Below are 12,219 nucleotides of genomic sequence, written 5' to 3'. Positions count from 1 at the left end.
GTGACGCAGTGGTTGGGAATCTGCCTGCCAGTGCAGGGGACACGGGTTCGAGCCCTGGTCCGGGAGGATCCCACATGCCGCAGAGCAACTAAGCCCATGTACCACAACTACTGAGCCTGTGCTCTACAGCCCGCGAGCCACGACTGCTGAAGCCTGCATGCCTGGAGCCTGTGCTCCGCAGCAGGAGAAGCCACCACAATGAGAAGCCCGCGCACCGCAACGAAGAGTGGCCCTCACTCGCCACAACTGGCGGGGGCCCACACACAGCAACGGAGACCCAACGCAGCAATCAATCAATCAATCAATCAATCCATCAATAAATAAAACAAACCTCTCTGGGGACTTCCCTGGTGGTCCAGGGGCTAAGGTTCCGTGCTCCCAATGCAGGGGGCCCGGGTTCGATTCCTGGTCAGGGATCTAGATCCCACATGCCGCGACTAAGAGTTTGCATGCCACAACTAAGAGTCTGCATATCACAACTAAAGATCCTGCATGCCACAACTAAAGATCCCGCATGCCCCTACGATGATCCCACGTGCCGCAACTAAGACCCGGTGCAGCCAAATAAATACATAAATATTAAAAAAAAAAAAAAAAAAAAGAAACCTCTCTGGATGCAGCTGCTGCCTCCCTTGAATGGACCTCAAAGTTCCGAGGGAAGGCACAGCGACAGTTAAGCTACACTAGCGGTTCTGAACTGGCAGCAAACGAGACCCACCCGGGGGGCTTTTGTACCCTCCCCTGGGGCCCTACCCCAGACCAATTAAATCAGAATCTCTGGTGTGAAACTTGGGCATGAGGTGAATCAGATCTCAAGATTAGCCCTGCAGGTTGATTACCTAGACCACTCATTCCCTGAACAAATTAACACTTACACAGGTGCGATGGGGGGACAGGGAGGCAGCAGTCATTCAGCAGTATTGGAAGGAAAAAGAAGAACAGGGCGTGGGCCTCATTCTCCAAGTGAGACCGCAAGCCAGAGCATAAGCTTCACTGGATGCTGTACCCAAGCCACTAATTTCACCTAACCTTCTCCTCAGTCCTGCAGGCAGGCATCAAAGATGAGGACCCAGTGGCTCAGGGACGGTTATGTAACTTACAAGGTCAGAGGCCTCACGAGAGGCAGAGCTCGGATTCAAACTTTGGGAAGCCAAAGGATACGCAAAAGACAGTGTGGAGGCAACTGTGATAATTATGCTAAAAACCGAGTGTTTGGGAAACAGAGACAGGATAACTCACATGTGCGCCGTGGGATCCCAGGAGGTTGTTCTGTAGGATTTTGGCTGTATATCGTTCTAACTCTTCCTGAATTTCGAAGGCAGTAGGATCAGCATTTTCTTCCAGAAACTGGAAAACAAAGAAAAAAACTGTATGATCAAAGTAAAGCAAGTGTATGATGCACAGCACCAGGGGGCAGCCTCTCCAAGGATGGGAGAGTTTCGTTTGAGGGGAGAGAAAGAAACCTCATGGCTGCTGCGGTGCATTTCCAAAACAGTTTGGCCACACTGCTGTTAAAAAAATAAAATAAAAATAAAAATTTAGACTATTCTGCTTCCAGTAGTGGTTGGCTAGATTATTCAGACCAAACCGAAAAGCGAAAAGAACCGAGACAGGATAAAATATTTTTGAAAATGTAAAGCTCCGAAGAACTGACAGGACAGTGAGGGATAACCAAGGCCAAACTGAAGGGAAAATGGGAATCCAGGTCAAAGAGCACAGGGGCCAAGGCTGCTCTGAGGCAGGGATGCCGCACTGCACGGCTCTCGGGCAACCCTCAGGGTAGTTATGTCCCTCCGGGGAAGATGCTGACAGACTTGTGATGATCCCTGGAGCTGCACAACATGTTAGTCTGGCCTTGGAAACATTCTACAATCCAAAAATTCTGAACTTTTCATTTTGAAGGTCTTAAATGATAAAGCGGAGAGAAATGAAAGCCTAGAGTTAGTGCAAGGACAGGAATCTAACAGGATATCTTCATGCCATATCGCACCCCACAAACACAGGAGGCTGGGGACACTAAGGGCTATGTCCTTGGGAACTAGACCAGCCCTGGAACAGAATCACCTGGCTTCCCATAGCCTGCAGTTCAGTCCAGCCTTGAACACAGACTACGATGGTCTCAGGCCACCAAGCGTATTGCAAAAGCAATAAGAACCCTCTCTGGAGGAAGGCAGCCAGCATCCCAGACCTCAGATTATTCCTACAAAGAATTTGCTAAGTACAATGACAAACTGTCAAAAATAAGCACACAAGGAGGATAAAGAGAGGGAGTTCCTGGAGACAAGGACAATATCTTCTTTTAAAAAATTATTTATTTATTTATTTATGGCTGTGTTGGGTCTTCACTGCTGCGCACGGGCTTTCTCTAGTTGCAGCAAGCGGGGGCTACTCTTCACTGCGGTGCGTGGGCTTTTCATTGAGGTGGCTTCTCTTGTTGCGGAGCACAGGCTCTAGGCGTGAGGGCTTCAGTAGTGGTGGCACATGGGCTCTAGAGCGCAGGCTCAGTAGTTGTGGCACACGGGCTTAGTTGCTCCGTGGCATGTGGGATCTTCCCGGACCAGGACTCGAACCCGTGTCTCCTGCACTGGCAGGCAGATTCTTAACCACTCTGCCACCAGGGAAGTCCTTTAATTATTCTTATGGCTTCATGTTTTCACACCTAGCTATTTGTACTCAGTCACAAGACTTAAAGCTCAAGCATTCTGGTGACTATTCTTAGGGGCCACACACAAATAGCTCTTGTACCCACCACTCTGGCTTGCCTGATTGCCATGACAGCCACTACCCACTTACCCTGTACAGAATTCTCTCCAGCTCGTACACTGCTTGTAGGGCCCCGACTTCCAGAACTCTCAGCTGGCAGAGCAGCAGGTGAATCACAGCCCGGGGGCAAGTCAGCATGTGACAGTTTAAACAGGAACCCCGGAGCAGCAGGTAGAGTTTCTGAAGCGAGGGAATAAAAGAGACAGGATATTAGAAAGTGACGTAGCAGTCAAAGTGATTTTCAACGTAATACATACTTACGATTTTTGTTTTTATGTTGTCAGTTTACTCCTTTAAGAATTCCACTTCACCCTATGGACCTGGAAAGCCCTTCTTCACCTTAAGAACTCGATAGATATTCCTCTATATTTTCTCTTACGGTTTCATTTTAATCCATTAACACTAGAAATTTATTTTGGGTCTGAGGTCGGGAATTACCTTTATTTTATTTAAATACTAAATTTAGTACTCATTTAAATACTGAAAACTTTTTTTTTTAATATTTATTTATTTAGGCTACACCAGGTCTTAGTGGCAGGTGGGATCTTCACTGCTTCATGTTTAGTTGCAGCACGTGGGATCTAGTTCCTCGACCAGGGTTCAAACCGGGGCCCCCTGCATTGGGAATGCGGAGTCTTACCCACTGGACCACCAGGGGAAGTCCTAAATACTGAAAACTTTTAATTAAAATGTTTCATTTAAAATAATGTTTCAAATGCTTAGTATTTAACTTAGACAATTCTCTTCCCCTAATACGATTAACAGACGAAAATCATGTCCACGTACACTATCACCTGTGTTGCTTAAAACAAATCCCGGAGGCTGGGTTAACTGACTTAAGAAGCTGAAAGTGTTGAAGTAGGACTGCACAGTAACTTCATTCTCAGCTCAGTGCTGGGCCTTCTGGAGCTCTGCTCTTCCTGCCACTAAGCAAGAGCCCACAAATCCACCTGAAGGGCTCAGGGAGGCCTGGGGAATTCCAAAGTCCTCTATTGCCAGGGAAGCCCCACCCACATTTCTGAAAGACATAAAGCCCTTAGAACAAAAGGTCTAGGGATGGATCTGAAAGCTCTCCCCTCTGTGTAAACAGAATCCAGCTGTGGCTCTTCTCAATGGGAATCAAACTGAAGTTCCTTTAGGCAGGGCTAGAGGACAAGTTGAATGTACTGGATTTCGCTCCTCAAGGTTTTAAATCGCCAAGTAAACAGCACTTTCACTCAATGTGTCGGGAGCTGACCTCCTGAGACACCTGCCCTGGGGAGAGGGGTGGCACTCACAAATCCCACCCGCGCCCTGAGACCCACGCGGCCAGGGTGGCCCAGGCCAGAACGTACCTCGAAGAGGAGAGGGTTGTACACGGTGAGCGGGAGCTCGATGTGGCCCAGGTGCCCGGAGCAGTTGCTGAAGTCCTGCACGCAGGTGGAGCACACCTCTTTGGAGTCTGCGGGGCCCAGAGCTAGATCGTACAGGCCGTTCACCGACGGGTTCCCCAGGCTATCTAGGTACCGAGGGTTTGTAATGGACTTAACGCTTAATTTCCTAGGGAGATAAAAAAGACCAGGTGAGACAAGGTTACCCAACTTCTAGGACATTTCCTCTTCGGCACTTACAAAGGGATGATTTTTTTTTTAATAAATTTATTTATTTATTTATTTATGGCTGTGTTGGGTCTTCGTTTCTGTGCGAGGGCTTCCTCTAGTTGCGGCGAGCGGGGTCCACTCTTCATTGCGGTGCGCGGGCCTCTCACTATCGCGGCCTCTCTTGTCGCGGAGCACAGGCTCCAGACGCGCAGGCTCAGCAGTTGTGGCTCGTGGGCTTAGTTGCTCCGCAGCATGTGGGATCTTCCCAGACCAGGGCTCGAACCCGTGTCCCCTGCATTGGCAGGCAGATTCTTAACCACTGCCCCACCAGGGAAGCCCCAAAGGGATGATTTAATGTTTGTGTCTTCAGACGTGCTGACGGCTCCAGAGGGCAGACTCGGTGTCTGCCTTGCTCCCCACTGCAGCTCAGCACTTAGCCCAGAGCCTGCACTCAACAGGTGCTCAATGAATACGTGCTGAACGAAGAGCAGTGAGTGGTAACATCTTTAAAATCCAGATTTAGTGCAAATCTTGCGCTAACCGAACACACTGGCCGACTTTATACAAAGAAGTACTGACTTACACGCCAAACGCATCATAAGCAGCATTTAGTCTGACTTGAACCCTCTGAGATGGGCATCACTATATGCGTTTTTCAGAGGAGGAAACAGGCTCAGAGTGGTTAGTGATTTAATTCAGGTGACAAAGCCCAGAATGGTGGGGGTGTGGTGAGATACGGACCAGACCTAACCCCAAACCCACAGAGTTCAACAAAGGGAATAATCCCAGTATGTAGGAACAGTGAATTGAGAAAAGTTAAACATAAATATGCAAACTTTTGAGAAGTATAACCTGCTTTACTAAAGGTTTCATTGCAGTATTTTATGTTTGGTTGAAAGCGGGCTCCCACAGGACACCTAACTACTTTTACCAAAATTACGTTCATTCCAAGTTTGCTTTTAAACTTTTTTTTTTTTGTAAATTAGAAAATAAAGATAATGAAATCCAAATCTCACAATGCAGAGAAAACCACTGTTAACAGACTTCTTTCTATGGATACATTTTTAAAAACGGTAACTGGGATCATTTGCTATTTCTAGCATTGCCTTTGTCATTTTCATTATGCATTAAGTGTTTTCAGGTCACTAAAAATTCTTTGGAAAGACTGGGTAATTAAGAATTACCCAATCTTTCATTATATGTCAATTAATATAATTCATTTAGCCAAACTCCACTATAAGTAAGCTCATGCCACCTATCTGCATAAAGATTTTTGCATAGCATAATTCAAACTTTTAACTATTTCCTAAAAATATAATTAGTTCCTTGGTGGAGGGAAATCCTTGAATCAAAGGGGGTGAACTGTTTTGTTTTCTGGCCTCCCGCAAGGCTTGCAGGATCTTAGTTCCCCGACAAAGAATTGAACCCGGGGCCCCTGCAGTGGAAGCTTGGAGTCCTAACCACCGGACCGCCAGGGAAGTCCCAGGGCGAACTGCTTTGAAGCTCTTGATATATTCTGCCATCTTGCATTCCAGAAAAGATGGGTTAACAGTAAGTAGATTGCCTGTCTGTCCTAACCAGCACTGAGTCTTAGCACTTAAAAACTTTCCAAATTTAAGGCGAAAAAATGCTACCCACTGTGACGTTAAATATTTTTTTTAACAGAAATTAGGATATATCTTTTTTTTTAATTTTTAAAAAGTTTTTATTGGAGTATAGTTGCTTTACAATGTTGCGTTAGTTTCTGCTGTACAGCAAAGTGAATCAGCATCCCACCCACCCCCTTCCCTGTCACATTAATTAATCTTTTTATTATGTTTTGTTTTAAAGGCCATTTTGGTTCTTTACTTAATTAAAAAAATAAAATTTAACTCATTTTTAAGTTAAAATCTTAACTTTTTTATTATTGTCTACATGAGCTCCTTACATATGAGGACATTAACCTTTTTTGGTGGCAAATACTTTCCTAGCTTGTGATGCCTTTTGTCATTTTTCACAGGCGAAAGTTTATAAATTCTTTAAACAGCTTCGTTGAGCTGTAACTCACGTACCATACAATTCGTCCATTTGAAGTATACACTCGGTGTTTTTTAGTGTATCCACAGAGTTATGCAACCATCACCACAATATCATTTTCATCCCCAGTAAAGGAAACCCTAGCAGTCACTCTCCATCCGTCTCTACCTTCCTCACAGTCCTATGCAATGACTAATCTACTTTTTGCCTCCAGAGACTTGTCCATCTGGACATTTCACATAAATGAAATCATATGCTATGTGGTCTCTTATAGCAGGCTTCTTTTACCTCGCATGTTTTCAAGGTTCATCCATGCTGTAGCCTGTATCTGTATTTCATTTTTTTATAGCCAAAAAATATTCCATTGCATGGATACACCATATTTTATTGGGTTAGTTTTACATTTTGGCTACTATAAATAATGCTGACAGGAACATTTACATACAAGTTTTTTGTTTTTATTTTTTTTTAATTACAAATGCATTGGAAATTTCCTGGGTACTCTTTTTTTTTTTTTGAATTAATTAATTAATTAATTTTAATTTTTGTCTGCGTTGGGTCTTCGTTGCTGCGCGCAAGCTTCCTCTACTTGCGGTGAGCAGGTGCTACTCTTCTTTGCAGTGTGCGGGCTTACTGCGGTGGCTTCTCTTGTTGCGGAGCACGGGCTCTAGGCGCGCGGGCTTCAGTAGATGCGGCATGTAGGTTCAGCAGTTGCGGCACGCCGGCTCTAGAGCGCAGGCTCAGTAGTTGTGGCGCACGGGCTCTAGAGCGCAGGCTCAGTAGTTGTGGCGCATGGGCTTAGTTGCTCCGTGGCGTGTGGGATCTTCCCAGACCAGGGCTTCAACCCGTGTCCCCTGCATTGGCAGGCGGATTCTTAACCACTGCGCCACCAGGGAAGTCCTGTACACAAGTTTCTGTGTGAATATATTTTTTTCATTTCTCATGGATATATATCTAGGAATGAAAGTGCTGAGTCATATGGTAATTCTATGTTTAACTTTTTGAGGAACTGCCAGACTGTTTTCCAAAGCGGCTGCACCATTTTACAGTCCCACCAGCAATACACCAAGGCTCTAACTTCTCCACATTCTTGCCAACACATTTTATGATCTGACTTTTTGATTCCAGCCATCTTAGTGGGTGTGACATAGTATCTCACTGTGGTTTTGATAACTAATGATGTTGAGCACATCTTTGTGTACCTATTGGCCATCTATATATCCTCTTTGGAGAAATGTCTATTCAAATCCTTTACCTGTTTTATAATTGGGTTATTTGCTGTTTTATTATTGAGTTGTAAGAGTGCTTTGTATATTCAGTATACAAGTCCTTTGTCAGATACATGATTTGCAAATATTTCTTCCGACTCATCTTTTCACTTTCTTGATGATATTGTTTGCATAATTTAAAATTTTTTAATGAGTTAAACTCACTGCTGCTTTCTTCCACTACCTTTGGGCTAAGTCTTTCTCCTTCGAAGCTGGATAAATATTCATCTACATTTCTTCTCGTTCGTTTTACACTAAGCTCTAAAACTTAACTGGAGTTATAAACAAGGAGAACATTTATTGCATAAGGCAAACACAAATTAATTAGGTTTGGGTGCAAAAACTTGTACCACTAGATCCTCTTTCTATCGTGTTCTGTAAGTTGGTACTTCACTTCCCTTGCCTGGAGCCTACAGGGATGGAAAAAGAGTAGGCAGGTGGGGCCAGCACACACCTGTGTCAACTGGCAGAAGAACTGTGTCCTGTGCTTGTCGAGGCAACACAAACAGCTCACATCCAAAACTGAATGTATTTTTTTTTTTTTTTGTCTTCATCCTAAGTCTTTCTATGTGGTAAGGAGCAAAGTTCCTCTCTCTAGCTGAGGAGGAGGAGAAAACTCCTCTAATCATTGCAGGAATGGGATGCAACGGGAAGAGCAATCAGCAAGGATTCCACTGCAGAGAAAAGAGTTTAAGACTAGCAAACTTGGGTTTGAGGATGACCTTTGCTGCCTCCTAGAGAGTCATTTTATTCTCTGGGCAGGAGTTTCCTCTCCTGTAACTGCAGACACCAACACAAATGGTTGCAGTAAGGACTGATAGTACCAAGTGCTGAACAGATAGCTCCCCCATCCACCCATGAGTGCACTTAACAAATATCTACTGAGTGCTTATTATGTGCCAGACACACCTTTAGATGCTGGGAAAACAGATAAGAATCCCTGTGCTCATGGGCCTTACATCCTATTGAAGGCAGGGAGACAAAAGCCAAGATAAATAAGCACACAGTCTATTGGATGGCAGAAAATCCTATGAAGAAAAGTAAAGCAGAAAAGGGGAAGGACAATAGAGTGGGCCCGTGGCTGGGGGAGCCTATATTGAGAAGATTATACTGAACAAAAGCCTGAAGGAGATGAGGGAGTGAGCCATACGGTCACCTTTACAGGAGGAAGAAGCAGGGAGTGCAAAGGCCCTGAGGTGTGTGTGTGACTATGGTGCTCCGGGAACAGCAAGGAGGCCAGGGTGAGTACAGAGGTAAGTTCAGAGAAGTAGCAGGGGCCAGAATGACCTTTCCAAGGCATTTTAAGGACTTGGCTTTTACTCCAAGTGACCTAGGAAGCTATTAGAACTTAACACAATAAAAGGTAGCATAATGATTGAAATTTGTCAACCCCAGACTCAAATAGTACTATAATGCTAGTAATGGGTATAAATTTGCTTATGCAGTTCCCTGTCTAAAAACTCTGCAATTAACTTGTAAAAATTCAATTCTTTTGCTTTTGGATGAAATAGTATCTATGTACGGCTAGTGATGATATAATTGAAATTTCTGGGCCAGCATACCGTTGTAGCTCAGTTTATTCATCCAGTCATTCAACCAGAGTTGAGGATAAAAGAAAGGAATGAGGAAGCTCAAGGCTAGTGGAGAGAGGCAGAAATATAAACAAGCAAAAAAAGTAACTGAGGCACCATAATAGACAGCTGTACTAGGTGTGGAAAGACCTCAAAAATGAGGGAGGTTGAGCTGAGCCTTAAGAGGGGGAGAGATGCTCTCCAGGTGTCTGCTGGGGGTCGGGGGCAAGAGCAGAGAAGCAGATCCCTCTGGCAGAGAGGACAATGCATGCAGAGGAAATAGCTTGAGGTAAGGTCCAGACGTTGAAACCTGATGGCACTTTATGGAATGTGCAAGTGAGGGCTAGCGAAGGGATCATGCTTTAGCAAAAACCAGCATTGGCCTGATCATGGGTAAACTTGTAGGCTAAGCTAAGAAAGTATCATTTACCTGAGGGAAATGGAAAGCCTCTGGAGGGTTTTAAGGGTGAGAGTAGCATGATCACATCTGCACTTTGGAAGAATAATTTTAACAGCAATGTAGAGCATGCACTGGACTGGTGTAAGGGCGGGGGAGGCGGAAGAAAAAGACAATTCAAACAAGAGATAAGGGTCTGATCTAAGATAGTAACAGTAGTGTTGAAAAGGAGGTTATAGAACGAATAGACATGTAGGTGACACACAGTAAGAGCCCAATAAGTAAATGAGATGTCAGGAGAAATAGATCTAGAATATTTGTCCTGTCACAAAATAGTGACCATTTTGCACTAGACTAGGTACACCATTTTGGAGGGGCAAGTTCCCTCTCCCTTTAGGGGAAGTAGTTGTTGAGTTTTTGGTATAGGAGTTTAAGAACTCGGTGTGAAATTCAAATAGAGATGTCCAAAAAACAGCTGAAAAAAATGAGTCTGAAAAATCAGGAAACGAAAATTGGGCTGGAGATTTGAATTTGAGAGTATCACTCATGAAAGTGGTGAAATTGTCTAGGGAGGACATTTAGGACAAGAAAAGCAGCATGTATGACCAGAATAGAATCTCAAGGAACAGCAAGATTTCAGTAAAAGAGGAATCAGCTAAGGAGCCTGAGACGAATTCTAATATAAACCACGAACGCAAGGACCTTGCTCACCAATGTGTCACGAATGCTTAGCTTAGTGCCTGGCAAAAACTGGATGATGGATAAATGTTTGTGGGTTGATAAAGGGAAGAAAGAAGTAGTACTTGTCACAGAAATAGAAGAACCTGAAAACAATAAATAAGGTGCTGGAAAAGAGAAAGACTGTCAAATGCTACGGTGATCAAAATGAGGACTGAAGAGGGCCCCTTTGATTTAGTAATTAGGCAGAGAATATAAGCGGTCCTAGCAAGGAGAAGTTGTCGCATGAATTGAGTCTCGAACGATCATCATCTTATAGACAAGAGGAGACTAACCATGAGCTTAATAAACCACGTCAGAGACATTACAGTAACTACACAAACGCAGGCTAATTAACGAGGAGACTGGCGGGTGATAACGCTGCAGTCTGGGTACCCCCACCTTCCCAAGGGCAAACTCTTCCCCAGCCACACTGGGTTCTAGGCAGTGCTCACTAGCCCAGGACGTCCCCGGAACTACGGGTCCCAGCAGGCCATGCGCCAGACAGCCATGGACTCTGAGGAGAAACCGGGCGCCAGACCTTCTGGGAACGGTAGTTTGTGGCCCCGACCCCAAGAAGCTCTGCACGCTTCCCACCAACTCCTTACTTGAGCTCTTCGGCCGAATACATCCCGAAGGAAATGCCCTGCAGCCGCCGCCAGGGCATGTTCTTTGAGCCCAACATCCTCCAGGTCAGTTCCGAGCTCTGACACCCAGAGAGAAATTCCAGTCACCACGGCTATATTTTTAACGCTGCCTGCGGCCCGCAGCCACCATGTGATTTAAACTGCGCTTGCGCGCGCGAGAAAGGCTCACGGGAAGATTTACGTGGACGATAACATTTCCGATCTAGGGGGGGGAAGGAAAATAATTTCACGACTCTCACTCGCCCTTTTATTTTGAAAATAATGGAATACATATAAGACATTAAAATAATATTTTAGGAAATGTCTTTGAGGCAAATGAGGTGTACTGAGCCTTTAACTTCCGAAGCAAAATCTTGCAAACCATGGGACTGTACCCTCCTATGTTGTGATTGCTTTCGTCTTGTTCCGTCTCAGCCAATAGCCGAGCTATTCCCCGCCCATCTCCCCCCACCCCCGCCTTATGGTGGAGGGCATGCTTTTCCCGCACGCTTTGCGAAGACGCCCAAGATGGCGGCCGTATCGTCGGCTCGCTGGCTGAGGGTCCGCCGCGGGCTTTGCCTACCGCTGACGGGTCGGCGGGCAGGTCTCTGCGGACGGGCCCCCAGTAGCAGGTAAGAGAAGCTTGGAGAATCCATGAGAAAGACCCCAGGATCACCTGGGCCATATGTATCCGCTTTCCCCCCGGAGAGCTGGGGAACTAGGTACCTTGGAGTGGAATGCGCGTGCGTGCGCTCGCGGCCGCGTGTCCCGGAAAGATGGCACGCGGAGTCCGCGTACTTGAAGAAGGGCTCCACACGCGCTAGTTAGGGGTATATTGATTGCTGGGGCTCGCCTACCCCGGGGTTAGAACTCTTGGCAAGATTTAGGATCCTGCTGTTGTGGAGCCTGCATTCTATAAGTGTGGCTGTTGGCAACCCCTACCCAAGTTTTAAAAGAAAGAAAACTTGTATCCGCTCTTAACTCGTTTTCACCCACCGGGAGGAAGGGGGGAAAATCAGGTTTTCCCAAATTAAAGGCAGTTTACGAGTTTCACTGTGTGCTGGATGTTGTGGGGATGTTTGGCCAAAGAAATTATCCAGGTATTCATAAAAACAGAAAAGTCTAAAAGATCTGAACACAATCTGAATAGGATTGCTGTGATTGTTAAAGCTTGGCGCATGTATCATTTGTGTAGTTTTTTTCACTCGGTACAAACTGGCGTTGTGGAAGTATGAGAGGCAGGAACTTGTGAAAATTTGGGAATAACCTAATTTTGGATTC

The 12,219-nt window shown here is 45.3% G+C and overlaps 2 protein-coding genes across 2 annotated transcripts in view; one reads left to right on the top strand and one right to left on the bottom strand.

The window, feature by feature from the left end:
• Window positions 1-11,084, bottom strand: part of POLR1A (RNA polymerase I subunit A) — a 77,023-nt gene extending 65,939 nt beyond the window's left edge. Inside the window, exons 1-4 of the mRNA XM_059942382.1 lie at window positions 10,921-11,084; window positions 4,098-4,302; window positions 2,794-2,943; window positions 1,240-1,347 (exon numbers count right to left, since the gene is read on the bottom strand). Coding sequence (XP_059798365.1) covers window positions 1,240-1,347; window positions 2,794-2,943; window positions 4,098-4,302; window positions 10,921-10,997 — 540 coding nt within the window. The 5' untranslated portion in view covers window positions 10,998-11,084. The remainder of the gene's footprint in view (window positions 1-1,239; window positions 1,348-2,793; window positions 2,944-4,097; window positions 4,303-10,920) is intronic.
• Window positions 11,085-11,425: 341 nt separating this feature from the next.
• Window positions 11,426-12,219, top strand: part of PTCD3 (pentatricopeptide repeat domain 3) — a 29,271-nt gene continuing 28,477 nt past the window's right edge. Inside the window, exon 1 of the mRNA XM_059942485.1 lies at window positions 11,426-11,570. Within this exon, the coding sequence (XP_059798468.1) occupies window positions 11,467-11,570 (104 nt within the window). The 5' untranslated portion in view covers window positions 11,426-11,466. The remainder of the gene's footprint in view (window positions 11,571-12,219) is intronic.

This window comes from Balaenoptera ricei, chromosome 13 (assembly GCF_028023285.1).
Source record: "Balaenoptera ricei isolate mBalRic1 chromosome 13, mBalRic1.hap2, whole genome shotgun sequence".
NCBI classification, from domain to species: domain Eukaryota; kingdom Metazoa; phylum Chordata; class Mammalia; order Artiodactyla; family Balaenopteridae; genus Balaenoptera; species Balaenoptera ricei.
Note: the sequence above shows the minus strand (reverse complement) of the source record. Positions and strands in the feature narration are given on the sequence as shown.